Below are 12,564 nucleotides of genomic sequence, written 5' to 3' on the forward strand. Positions count from 1 at the left end.
CTGGGGCCAAATTGTTATTCCGGTAGCCGGCACCATTTATTCTTCGATGCGCGGCCCTTCACGAGCGAAACGAACGTTTTGCTCGGTCCATTCCACCTGGTGCGGTGACTCTTTCTTCTCCAGTACACACGGACAACGGCGCATACTTCCCTTCGACCTCCCTTCCATGCCTGCCGACTTGACTTGGAGCTATTCAGACACAAGTCACATCCATGACCACTTGACCATGCAGCCTTCTCTTGAGAGTTTTGCTCCACGCCATCAAACCCTTGAACCGATGGGTTTGTCGATGAACAGAAATGGAAAGATCAGTGACTCCCCTAAAAGATATTACGCTCTTATACGCTACTATACACAATTCTTTTTTTCTTGGAACCCTCTAATGTCCTACCTATCTTATTACCTGTTTTGTCTAACTATAGATTGACCAACATCGTTCCAATAATACTATGACTCTGTGCTTTTTCCTTTCTTTTGTTCTTTTGTTCTTTTGTGTTTTTGGCTTATTATTTCCGTACTCAGGGAGAAAACAGAACTAGACGGTGAAAATAATTCAGGTTTTAATAATTCCTTTTCCCCTTATGCATTAAGTCTGGGAGATATGCACATGATATATTATGACCAATGTTTATTTTATTATAATATCCCTTTTGTTTTCTCTTTTTTCCCTTCGTTCTCAAAAAGATAAATTGTCAATGGACAAAGATTACACAATAAGCTAAGCTAATAGCTTATTACATCACTTCTCACAGCTGGGATCTCTATATGCTATACTATTCTATGAGCAGAACCTACTAGATTCGACACCTGACTACATACTCTGCACTTCTGCGTAGTTGATTGTATTCGAGGTTTAACAATTGAGCTTGGAGTTTGCTTTAAATTGTTTCTTCTTGCCGTCTAGTATTGTCTCGGATCTCGAAGCGTCGATGGCTGGGCTGCTATTACTGGTCTTGTCCGTAACATATAAAGATATTGGTCTGGGGAGTTCCTGAAAGCGACCACCTAGATATATAACCTATTGATAAGGGTCTAAATTCTATAGCCGAGTAAACCACCTTTCTGCCCTTCGATCCGGAAGGCTGCATTTTTCTAATTCAAAGGCTTCCGCGGACGAGAGTCGCATAGACGCCAAGTACAGTACAAGTATTCTGTCTTATTTTATTTTAGTGTATAGAAGTCTGGAAAGTCTGTTAGATGAGTATGGTAGCTATTAAGAACGCTCGAATATATGCAACTAAGCACGAAATAGTTACCTCGTCTGTTTAGCTTAGCAGTTCTTATTTCTCTTCGAGGCGAGAAATTCGGTCGCGGCAGCCGCCAGCGCAATACCTAGCAGTATCTTATAGTAACAATCTAACTTGCCTTCTAGTAGCGGCCCCTTTAACAACTTTGCTCCAGTTTATAACTTATTTATATACATAAGATAGTTAGTGTATCTAGATAACAAAGTAAACTACTAATCCTAACCGTCATTTGGATTAAGTAGGTAGGTTATAGATAGTTAGCAGCAACACCCTCTTATTAAGTATTCAAGATGCTATAGGATCTTAGTGAGCTACTTGGGGATTATTTCTTCTAGATTTATATTATCCTTAAGTATTATATTAATACCCTAGTTAAGCTACTTTATAATGTTTTCAGCTTAGATTAAAGTACTATAAGTAAGTACTCAGTAACTCTTATATACAACGAGGCGAGATACTGTAATTCTTAATACTTTATTTATTTACTCTATTAACTACTACTGTGATAAACCTCTATATTTTTTCATGACCTAGCTCTATATCGCTAATTGGACCCTTTTATAAGTATCAGTATATTTAATATTATACTATACTATACGGTTTGTAACGCATCGCTTTGCCTATCTATCTATCTATACTAAACGGCAACTCGGAGAAACAGGAAGGAAAGCAAGCCTGTTTAAGACGGAAGTCCCTTGGTGAGAGTTGGACTAACGATTGATTTTTATTGAACTGAATCGAGCGCCACTAATAATAATAATAATAATAATAATAACAGCGGCTCGATTACCTACTAATTAACTACAGCATACTTAGCATAGACTAAGCGTCAGGTAGTTACCTATCATCTTCGACTTTCTGCCTTGTTGTAATTCGAGATATCTAGCCCAGAGAACAGCCAGTTTAAATTTATCCTTGCCTTAAGTCTGAAGAGATTACGATAACGACACCAGTATGGGCTCCTCCTCCTCCTCCTTCTCCTCCATCGGAGAATCTTCGCTTCAAAGTCTCGTCTTTTAGTATACAGAAACTACGAGCCGCGCTACTAGACTGGTATTACAAGTCTCCCAAATCAATCACCACCGCCAATCGACTCCCTAGTCGCATCAACAGGTCTATATTTCTTCTACAGCACACTAACTGACCCATATATAATTATAAAAATCCTCGCATTAAATCACAAACCTAAGTTACGACCGACTTATATCATCGGGTACGAATGCAAATTATGGGGCCAATATCCGGCTCTTCTCAATGCCCCGGGCTCGATTGTTCAAGGGGCCGTTTATTATATTAAGACTGTTGAAGATGGCGAAAAATTAGCTACTTATGAGACGGGGAATTACCTATCGGACAGAGTGGTGTTTGATTAATTATATAGATGAAGAGGGACTAGTAAGGGAAAAAAGGGTCTACGTTTAAGTTTATTGGGAATAAAAGTGAGCTCAGTGAAGGTCGGTTTGATTTGAAGGTCTGGTTGAAACGTATGGGAAGGACAGCGGCACTGGAGAATCTAGAGGCTAAAGTGAAGCATTAATGACATGCTGAGAACAAGGCATGTTGTCTAGTGACGGTTGACCAGACGTGTGTCAAATTTATACGGCCTTAGCTCTGGAGTGCTATAAGCGGGGCGGAATGGTACTTGATTTTGACGGTCAACGGTCTCTTTTAAAGTTGCTCTGCGCTTCCTGTGGTCAATGTTCCCAGGACCAATAATAACAGCGATTCTGGGACCAGGCCGTTAGTTCTGGGGGCTCGTTCCGGTCCCAGGCGCCGTCAAGAAGATCTCAGGATACCTCCCTATAACTGCTAGTTAAGCTTCTTTATTAAATTACCAGTTACCACTGGAGAAACATTTGCTGTTACACGTGGACCAGTTTGATGCCAAAGTATCCGAACAGATGATGCTCTTATTAACTTAATTTTTCTTGTAGGTAAAATGAATATAAAGATACAATGTCCGGCTAGACCGATATTCCGCATCTAAAGCCCGTGTCTGACAACCGCCCAGATCTCGAACGCCACACGCCTTAGTAGTCCGCCTAGAAGACGATAACCTCAACGTAGCTCACCGTGAGCAACCGTGGTAGGATCGACGCCGTCCCTGCGGCAGAAGTCTAGCGAATATCTGCAGGTCTATTCATGAAAAAAGAAACCGGACAGAATGGGGTAAAAGTAAAAATAATCCGAAGTTTTATTTGTTAGCGGGAGAGTCCGGCTGCATCAGCGGGTCACGGTCCTCCTTCATCGCGGGTCGGTCACTGGCGAGCACTTCGGCCGGGTCATCTATAAGACCAGTCAGTATTACTATTCCAGCGGGGGAGTTGTGCGCAGGAAATAGATGAATATAACTTACCACTCCGCGAGTACAGCTGCAACTCAGCATCGTCAATAGCAGCCGACTTGCCGCTCTCGACGTCCTCCCGGGTGAGCGAAAGACGGCTCTTGGGCAGACCCATCGACTCGAGGTACTTGAGAGACTCGGACCATTCAAGATCCTTCCTCTTGTCGTCCCACTTGAGCTCCGCACCCATCAGGTCGATGACCTTTGGCAGGGCCTCCATGGCCGCCTGAGCGTTCAAGAAGGCCAGACGGGTTCTCCGAGCAATGACATCGACGGCGGTCTGTGCATACTCGTGGCGGACAGCGTAGCGCACCTCACCATCGACGAAGGGGTAGAGGGGCGAGATACGCTTGCCTCTTGCGGGGAAACGGTGCTCAGTGGCAGATGACAGGGCAGCCACTTGCCAGGCACGGTCTCCGTAAGATTCAACCAGGTGCTTTGCAACATCGGTTTCGAGACCGAAGTGCTGGATGAGGTTGATGAAAAGCGTCTTGGACCAGCCGTGAGCACCAATCAGGCGAACCTGGTGAGTCTGGCAGGAACCATCGAGAACAGCACCGTCGGAGACCAATCCGGCACCTCCAACACCGCTGATGTCGGGAACATCGCGCAGCGGGCTAGGCTGAAGCTTGAATACCTTGATGGCCTCGTCTACTGCCTCCTCGGCCATCTGGCGATAAGTGGTCCACTTACCACCGGCGCAAGTCAAGAGGCCTGACGGAGACACCGAAATCAGGTGGTTACGGACCAAACCTTCCGTGTTAGTCTTGTTGGGATCGCGCACCAGGGGTCGAATACCGGCCCAGGCAGCCAGGACGTCAGTACGTCGCACGTTGATATCGGGGGCAAGGTAACCTCTGATCTCGGACAGAATCCAGTTGATGTCCTGCTCCGTGGGGAGGGGGTTCGGTGTGATGGCGGTGGGCTGGTCCGTCGTTCCAGCAATCGTGTTACCCTGCCAAGGGAGGAAGAAGATCACACGGCCATCAGAAGTAGAAGGATCGATGAGACCCATATTCGAAGGGCTGTAGTAACCGGGCAGAATGACATGGACACCGGCGCTAGGAGCCACGATCTCCTTCGCGGTGGGCTCATCCATCTTGCGGATGGAGTCACTGAAGGGACCAGTGGCGTTGATGATACCTTTGGCCTTGATAGTGAACTCCTCGGGTGCCTGGCCGTTCTTCTCACGGATGCAATCCTTCACGCGAGCACCGTTGAGCCTACCATCCGGACCCTTCTCAAGGCCAGTCACTTCCATGTGGTTGACGACCGTACCACCGTACAGGGCAGCGGTCATTGCGAGGGAGACGTTCATGCGGGAGTCGTTGTGAGCACCATCTAGTCTTTTATTAACCCCCGGTCAAGTCTAGATAGATATCAAGAGGTCTTGAGGCTGCACTCACCATAGTAGACCAGAGCTCCGAACAGGTTCTCTTTCTTCAACATAGGGAAGGCTTCCAATGCCTTACTCTTGGTCAGGAAGTAGGAACTCTCAATTCCTTCAGAACCGGCCAGGAAATCGTAGAACTTGGTGCCCGCCCAGAAGTACGGAGCTTGCCACCACTTCTGCACAGGGACCATGATAGGAAGCCATGAGGACAGATGGGGAGCGGTGTTCAGGAAGTATTTCCGCTCCCGAAGGGCCTCCACGACGAGTTTATACCTGCGGATCTACCGTCAGACAAAAGGGAGACCGGAGTCTCTCAAAGGGAAACCAAAGCTTACTGGTTGTAATCCAACTCCCACACGGCCTTCTCAAGATATCGGACACCGCCGTGGACCAGCTTCGTACTCTTACTACTCGTACCGGAACTGAAGTCATCCCGTTCGACAATGGCGACCTTCAGACCTCGCGTGGCCGCATCCAGCGCAATTCCCGATCCCGTGGCGCCCGCGCCAATGACCAGAAGATCGTACTCTTGCTCCTTTGTGGAGCTCTTCTTCAGATCTGCGATCTGCTCATCTCGACTCTTGATCCGGGGAAAGTTCGGGGGCAGGAGCTTTCCTTCACTGTATCCGGGAGGGGGGACCGCAGGGGCTTCCAAGCCGGGAATATTACGGGGTCTGTAGGAGATATAAAGTACACCAGCTCCGGCCGCGGCAGCAGCGGAGGTGTAGAGAAGGGGCCGTAGAAGCTTGCGGGAGTGTCGAGCGGCCATTCCGGCAAGGTGGTCGCTGGCTGACGATTGTACTGATTAAGGGAGAGGAGGAGATAGGTTGCGGCGTATATAGTTGTTGTTATATAGCCGTCTGGATTATCGGACGGGAGCTAGCACCCACTTGACAGATTACTGAACAAGCAATTGTCCTGGGAAAAGCAGCAACGGCGTCAACAACAAAGACCCTCGCAAATGTACAATGGCTGTGAGATAAGAATGTGATCGGGACGGGACGGAGGGGAGAGAGGGCCCGAAGGAGTCAAGAGGAGAGGAGAGGAGAGAAGAGCTGGGAAGAGGAAGAGTTTGACGGAGAGGAGTGATGAGGTCAAATACAGGAAATGAAGAAAAGAGAAAAGAAAAGAAAACGAACAGCTAGTGATCTCGATGGTCGCGCAGGGGGAGAGGGAGGCAAGGCAGAGAGTTGTATGGTACGGCGTAGTGGAGACGCGATGATGATGCTGTCCAAGGCTAGACTGCGGATGGGTACCTGCTTCCCCAGCAAAGCTACGCGGAGACCGGAGGTACCTCTGGGCGCTGCGCTCTCGACTTGCAACAGTCGCCAAAGCCTGGCAGCGCGACCGGCAGACCTTCCGTCACGGGGAGAGATGACGGCGTAGGGTCTGCTTTCCCCGCCAATCAGCGACTCGGCTCGGCGGGCGTGGAGACGCAAAGGTCAAGATCTTCGCCTAACTGGGCCGTACATGTGACCCTGAAAAAAACTAACAGGAACAAAGACGAACGCGTTGTGTTGCTCCACCAGGGATTCCTGCCAAGATCAGGAAGAGATCAGGAAAGGAACATGATGTGATGTGATGTTTCTTTTTTGAATTCTTCTTCTTCTTCTTTTTCCTGTTGGAGATGGGGGATTTTTTTTCATCTGGCCTGTGTGACGTCAGGAGCCAGATAGTAACTTAGTCGAGTCAGGCAGAAATTGATAGTAATTTATATCTATACAATTACAAAAATAGCAATAATCATAATAATAATAATTGCTTACTCTAGAGGTCTGACTCGCTAACTATCAAAAGGGTCACAATGGCCCAGAACAGACTATAAAATTTCAAACAGCCACGAGATCGCAGCACTGACTCTCTCTCTCCGTACTATCTCTCGCGGATGGACCGTGCTCGATTATTTCCGCACCTCTTCCCGCCAATAAGACAGGCTAGGAGACGCCGGATGCGCTCTCTTTTTGAACTGTGGATGATCTGCTGCTAGTTAGGGCAGTCTATTAATATTAATATCATAATATAGGAGTATTTCTTATCGTTCTAGTGATATGCAGCGTAGATTCTATTTTATCCATCTTATTCTAGCCCGTTGATCGGACACGCGACACGAGAGCTGCGAGCATATGCGAGCGACAGCTGGCCTTATTATTTCCAGCCCCCTCCCTTTTCCCCTTTCTTTCTTCCCTTTCTTTCGTTCCCTTTCTAGGATTTACATGGTTTATTGCAGATCTAACAATCTCTGCAGAAAGTGGGTTTTTATTCATCTTGTCCTAATACTCCTGGTGCTGCTTGGGCAGAAATCGAAGAAAAGAGAAGAATGCCGGGGAAATGAACGCAGGCCCATTGTTGCGCTGGTTCTAAGGCCTCAATCAATTGATGGGATTTCTCAAATACGATAGATAGCTCTAAATCGAAACGGGGAAAGGCAGGTAGGAGCCCTGATGCGGATACGGTTACCGGTTTCCGGCCGTGCCGAGAAGGTGGGTTCTCCATGTCTTCGGGACAGTGACGAGCTTTACCATATATTTAAAAACTATATCACGGCAGACAATCCCATTGTGGTTGTAATTTATCTAGCTATAAATCCCTCTGCGAACAGCATTATTGCTGCTTCTTCTGACGAGAAGGCTGCCTTTCTGTTAAAACTAGCCAACTAACCAACTAACCGAATGAACCTCACCTTCCTGCTAATAAACCTTTCCCGTATATAAATTTATCCCAATCTACGCTCAAAAAACAAATCATAATCCTATTCACTTTTTATAGCAGCGATTTACTATATTAGTCAATACCCGAATTTATGCTCCTAGAGTTACTAGGAATCTTGCGGCCAAAGCCATAGGATCCCTGGTTATTATTATACCACCCTCCCTTGGATATTCCGCTAAGAGAGTCTGCTTGCTCTATCCTCTCCATACGCTATTGCAGACCTAAGCAGTACGACCTAGGGAGCATCGACTCGCAAGAAAGTGAAAAGATAAAGCATTCAAGAGGTCAGGTCAGGATCGAAATAGAAAACTAAGAGGGTGCTATATAGCACCATTTATTTTATATCTACTGTCTCCTTGGCCTGAGAGTATCAGTCAGAGGAGAAGAAAAAGAATGGAAGGGGAAACCACACGCATCTTTAAAGTATTTATTCAGTTTCGCTTCCTAACGGCAACGAGGATACTATAGGAACCTACTATAGTACTCTACATGCCGACGAATAGCTATTAAACTCTTTCTCTCCCCCCCCACGGAACCTTGGGACTGATTACGTAGCGTACTATGTATGCAGAATGCTCTTTTTTTGATTAACTTCTATTTCTATTTCCCACTGAGCTGGCTGTTAACGGCCCTCCTGCATGTCTGGCACCGTTGCTGCTAACTACTACTGGCGCGAATAAGAAACTCTAACTACTGTTATTATTATTGACTAACGGTCAAGGATAACACCTACCTATGGTATGGTAAGCTAGTAGTAGACCAGACCGGGACGGCCCGTGCAAAATGAAACAGAAAAAAAAAAGAAAAATATGATACCTGCCTGGTCTGGGAGGCAAGGGGGTGATTAGTGTAGTGTAGTATGGTGTGGTACGGTTGGGTTGGATTTAGGTAGGAGTCAGGACTGACCCATCTTCGTTGAATATGTGTCTTAGGTAGTTTTTAGTCTTTTTGTCTTTGGCTTCTTAGTTAGAAAACCATTCTCGGAATGAGAAGAATTCATCGTCAGAAAAAAAAAAAAATGATTGGATCCTCTGTACAATAACATATGCATGTTTGAAACCGTCATTTGGAGACGGGGTCTCGAGTCTCTTTCTTCTTCTTCTGATACTGACTGGTACTGTATGGCGCCTGTCGGTGCTTGTGCCTGTCTGATATCCAAGAAGCAGAGAGAGGAGAGGAGAGAGCCACGTAGGAGTAGGAAGTTAACTAACTAGCGGCATGCGAATCGACTCGAATCGAATCGACTTCAACTCCGGAGCAGAGATTTTTTTTTTCTTACTCTTACTCATACTCTAGATTCGAATGGACGTTTACTCTTGATACTTCTACCCTATCGCGACGTTGAAAGTGGGGACGGAAAGAAAGATTCAGTTCCATGCGTTCCGGAACGTTCGGGGTTTGCGGATCGATGAATAGCATTGCTATGTGCAATGGCCGCATGGCGTCCAGTATCTAAGGTTTAGGAGTAGTACATAGTATACGTATGTATATATACAGTACGTAGTAGTATGGTATACGGTATAAACTATGTACATATTTTATTCGCAATCAGGACCCGATGTGGGGGTGAGGGGAGAATAAGATGAACCCTGTACCCACCCATTTTTTTTTACCCCAGCATTAACTAACTAACTAACTATAGTGTAACTGGGTAGGTAGGTGTCAATCGTCGTCGTCAGAGGCGGCTGCCAAGATTGTGTTTGTCCAGTGAGTTAGTTGTTGCTCAGTTTGTGATTACGTCTCATATAACTGTCTGGAAGGTCGATCGAGAAGAGCATTAGCTTGTAACTGTGATGGATGGGATAGATGCCAGTTGTGTAGTCTACTACTACTACTGTAGAGATGCGTACGGGGTGTTGAAAAATGGATTAGAAGTCTTTGGATCAGATTGGAGTCAAGATTTGGGAGAGCAGTATCAGAGAGAGAGAGATTTTTCTCAGTCCATCAAGATCGTACATATTGAAGAATCAAGTTTTCCTTTTCTTTCCTTTTTCCTTCCTCTTCCGCCTGTTGATAGATGCAATGCAGGAAAAAAAAAGTAGAGATGCAAGAAAAGAGAGTAGCCTCTTTTTCCCTTTTTTTTAATACACAAGATCGAACGGGAAACAGGTAGGGGTATATTAAATCGGAAATGATGATATGGGGGATTGTCCGGACAAGATGCATCAAAATCACACAGCACAATTTGAGTATCCTATCCTAAAACCAGATGAGAAAAAAAAAGCGCGTAACGCCGCCAGGGCACCAATGTTTGTCGTGGGGTATGTTTTATCGTAATCGTCGCCTGAAAGAGGGCTGCTGCGGTCACCGACGACCCTCAGGTGGCCGATGACCATGGGTCATTCAAGGGAAGAGGAGATCGCTCAAGATATCGCTAGTCGTCTTCTCCAGTCGCGTACGTGGTCGAAGCAACTGGCGTAATCACAGAGTTCGTTCCACACTTGATCAGAGACCGTCGTTGAGCGGGAGGAATTGCTTTGGAGCGATGTTAAGGATGTTTCAGATGATGAGGGAGACAGGGTCCGCGTGGGCTGTGAGAGACCAGAGGCGCTGTCGACCAGCTGGTAGCGAAGAGATGTAGATGACTTCTCGACCGATCCCGTCGTTTCTGGAGACCGGCCTGTCGATGTGTTTGTGGGATATAACTTCGACCCGACGGTGTGTTCTCTTGATGGCGTCTGTTTGCTGTTCATTGTTTGGGATGACAAGCTAGAACCCGTCGAAAAGCCATCCAGCTCGGCCAGTCTGCAGGCCTGGGAGCAGTATGCTCCGCCGCAGGTCTGTCGGTCACAGACCAGACAGAAGTCCAGTGACCATTCCATGTTTTGCATATGTAGTCGTGAGAGCCGCTCCAGGATTTCTCCAAGCAGAGGGAATCAATGAAAAATGGTATTTTTTTTTTTTAAATAAATAAAAAAGAGAACGAGATCGAAATGATCGAGAGTATAGAAGGTAGCAAGCTTTCTTGGGTTGTTGGGCGCTGCCTTCGGGTAGAGTGATGAGATGTAGCAGACGAGAGGAAGACGAGAATTCAAGGACGGGAATAGAGATCTAAATCGCTAAGAAGGGTCGAGTTGGATGGAATAATTGGTAATATTATAGGTAGGATTGAAAGACTGGAAGAAGAATAATATGATCTGACTAGAGTATGGTATGGGTACGTCCCGAAGGCAAAAAAAGCAAGATCACCTCATCGCTTCGACTGTTGTCGTTATATTAATAGGATTCCTGTCCCCGATCACCTGAGAACGACGGTGGAGGGTGCCAGAGAAAACCTTTTGAATGACAAGAATAGTCGAGCAGATGATGTGAGCAGAAACTTAACTAGATATAACTACTCTCGAGTCATCCGAATAAGTGGGCGGGGAGTGAACGGCTTCAAGTAGTAAAAGAATGGCTAGTTAGTTAGGTAGTTAAGCTAGCTAGCTTTTTGCGCCCAGCGGACCCCAGGCAGAGATCTGCTTCTTCTTTTTTTTTTCTTCTGTCTCTCTCTCTCTCTCTGTCTCCACCGTGCGCCCGGCCCTGACAGAATAACAGCATATTTCTCGGTGGCTTTGGGGATGGGGGAGAGGCAGGAATTATTGGCTGCATGAGACGATGCAGTCAGTTCGCAGCCTGGAGGAGTTTCCTTAGCGTGGGCGAAAAGAGGGGCAGGGGAGAGGAGTGCATCTCGGTTGGTGGAGAGTCGCATTGGCTTCGTATCCACGAGGGGGGCCTGTTATGTCTAGTGCTCTCGATCGTCAACGATGTGCTGCCCTCGCCACTGTCATTTTCTTATTTTATTTCATAGGAATTGTCTATGGAGTGAGTCAATTGCTGAGCTTGTCAGAGAAGACCACATATCCGGTCGAGTGGTTCCTGCTGTGCAGCATGTATGTATGTACTCAGTAAATATGACTGTCCACACAGACTGGAACACGCCGGTCCGTTCGTCAGAGAGAGGGCCAGTGGATGAGGTGCTAGCTACAGGCGATTGCATTATTATTATTCAGATATTCATCTCTGTGCATCCACGTAGTACACCAGAGGTCCAGAGACAACTACTACTAACTAACTAGCTATCCTTCTTTCTTTCTTTTCTTCGATTCGGCATGCGATCCGGACTGCACTCTGCGTATGGTATGTATTAATTACTCTGCTCAACTCCAGACTACCTAACTAGCACCCGTGCACGTTCCGCTTGCGTGCTGCTGAGCAGGACCCGATGCAGCAGGCCCGATCAGGCAAAAGAAAAGATTGCCTCCATCGTCCAGGCTGCGTGGATTATCCTGTCCACTATCTACTACTACTACTGTCCACTGTCCACTGTCCTCCAAGGCCCCGGCAGACATGCATTCCGGCACGATTTAGCGGGATATGCACGACGGAGACCAGTGGCTAGCGGCCTGAGATTGCAGGCCCAACCTGGATCAACCTTTGGACAGACTCCAGAGGAAACCCTGTGGTTCGGTCGCGTGAGAGAGAGCTGGTGAGACAGCTGGGCTCCATGGTTGGCCGTCCTGGATTCTCTAACACCCTCAGCGAGCGAATTTCCCCCTGACCAGCCCGTGCGGTGACGATTGGCGAGGCATGACACTAGGTATGCGCCGTCCATCCGATTCGAAGAATGGCTCGAGCTGATCGACGATGGGATGGTGTCGGGTAAGCATCTTATCATCTCGCTTACTGCTGCTGCTGCTGCTATCTCCTCGACACTACGGTATTGGTACCTACAGGAGAATTGCCGATTGACAGTGCTCTACGGAGTTCCGTATCTGTGCAGTGTGTACGGAGTACTCCGTACTACATACTATCTAACTACTCTAGTTCTCTGCCTCCAACTAATAATACATAAAGAACTACCTAGGTACCTACCTAACTAACTAACTAGC

The 12,564-nt window shown here is 46.9% G+C and overlaps 2 protein-coding genes across 2 annotated transcripts; one reads left to right on the forward strand and one right to left on the reverse strand.

Moving 5' to 3' along the window:
- Positions 1-3,529: 3,529 nt before the first annotated feature.
- C8Q69DRAFT_407650 (FAD dependent oxidoreductase-domain-containing protein) lies at positions 3,530-5,753 on the reverse strand (the record flags this gene model as incomplete). Its single annotated transcript, XM_028628161.1, has 3 exons — positions 3,530-4,932; positions 4,998-5,257; positions 5,320-5,753. 3 exons carry the CDS (start codon positions 5,751-5,753, stop codon positions 3,530-3,532), a joined length of 2,097 nt encoding a protein of 698 aa, XP_028482168.1.
- A 5,660-nt stretch (positions 5,754-11,413) lies between these two features.
- On the forward strand, positions 11,414-12,165 carry C8Q69DRAFT_447713 (hypothetical protein; the record flags this gene model as incomplete). The annotated part of the gene is made up of 3 exons (XM_028629229.1): positions 11,414-11,569; positions 11,752-11,812; positions 11,843-12,165. 3 exons carry the CDS (start codon positions 11,414-11,416, stop codon positions 12,163-12,165), a joined length of 540 nt encoding a protein of 179 aa, XP_028482169.1.
- Between the last annotated feature and the right edge of the window lie 399 nt (positions 12,166-12,564).

This window comes from Paecilomyces variotii (genome assembly GCF_004022145.1).
Source record: "Paecilomyces variotii strain CBS 101075 chromosome Unknown C8Q69scaffold_13, whole genome shotgun sequence".
Classification (NCBI taxonomy): Eukaryota; Fungi; Ascomycota; class Eurotiomycetes; order Eurotiales; family Thermoascaceae; genus Paecilomyces; species Paecilomyces variotii.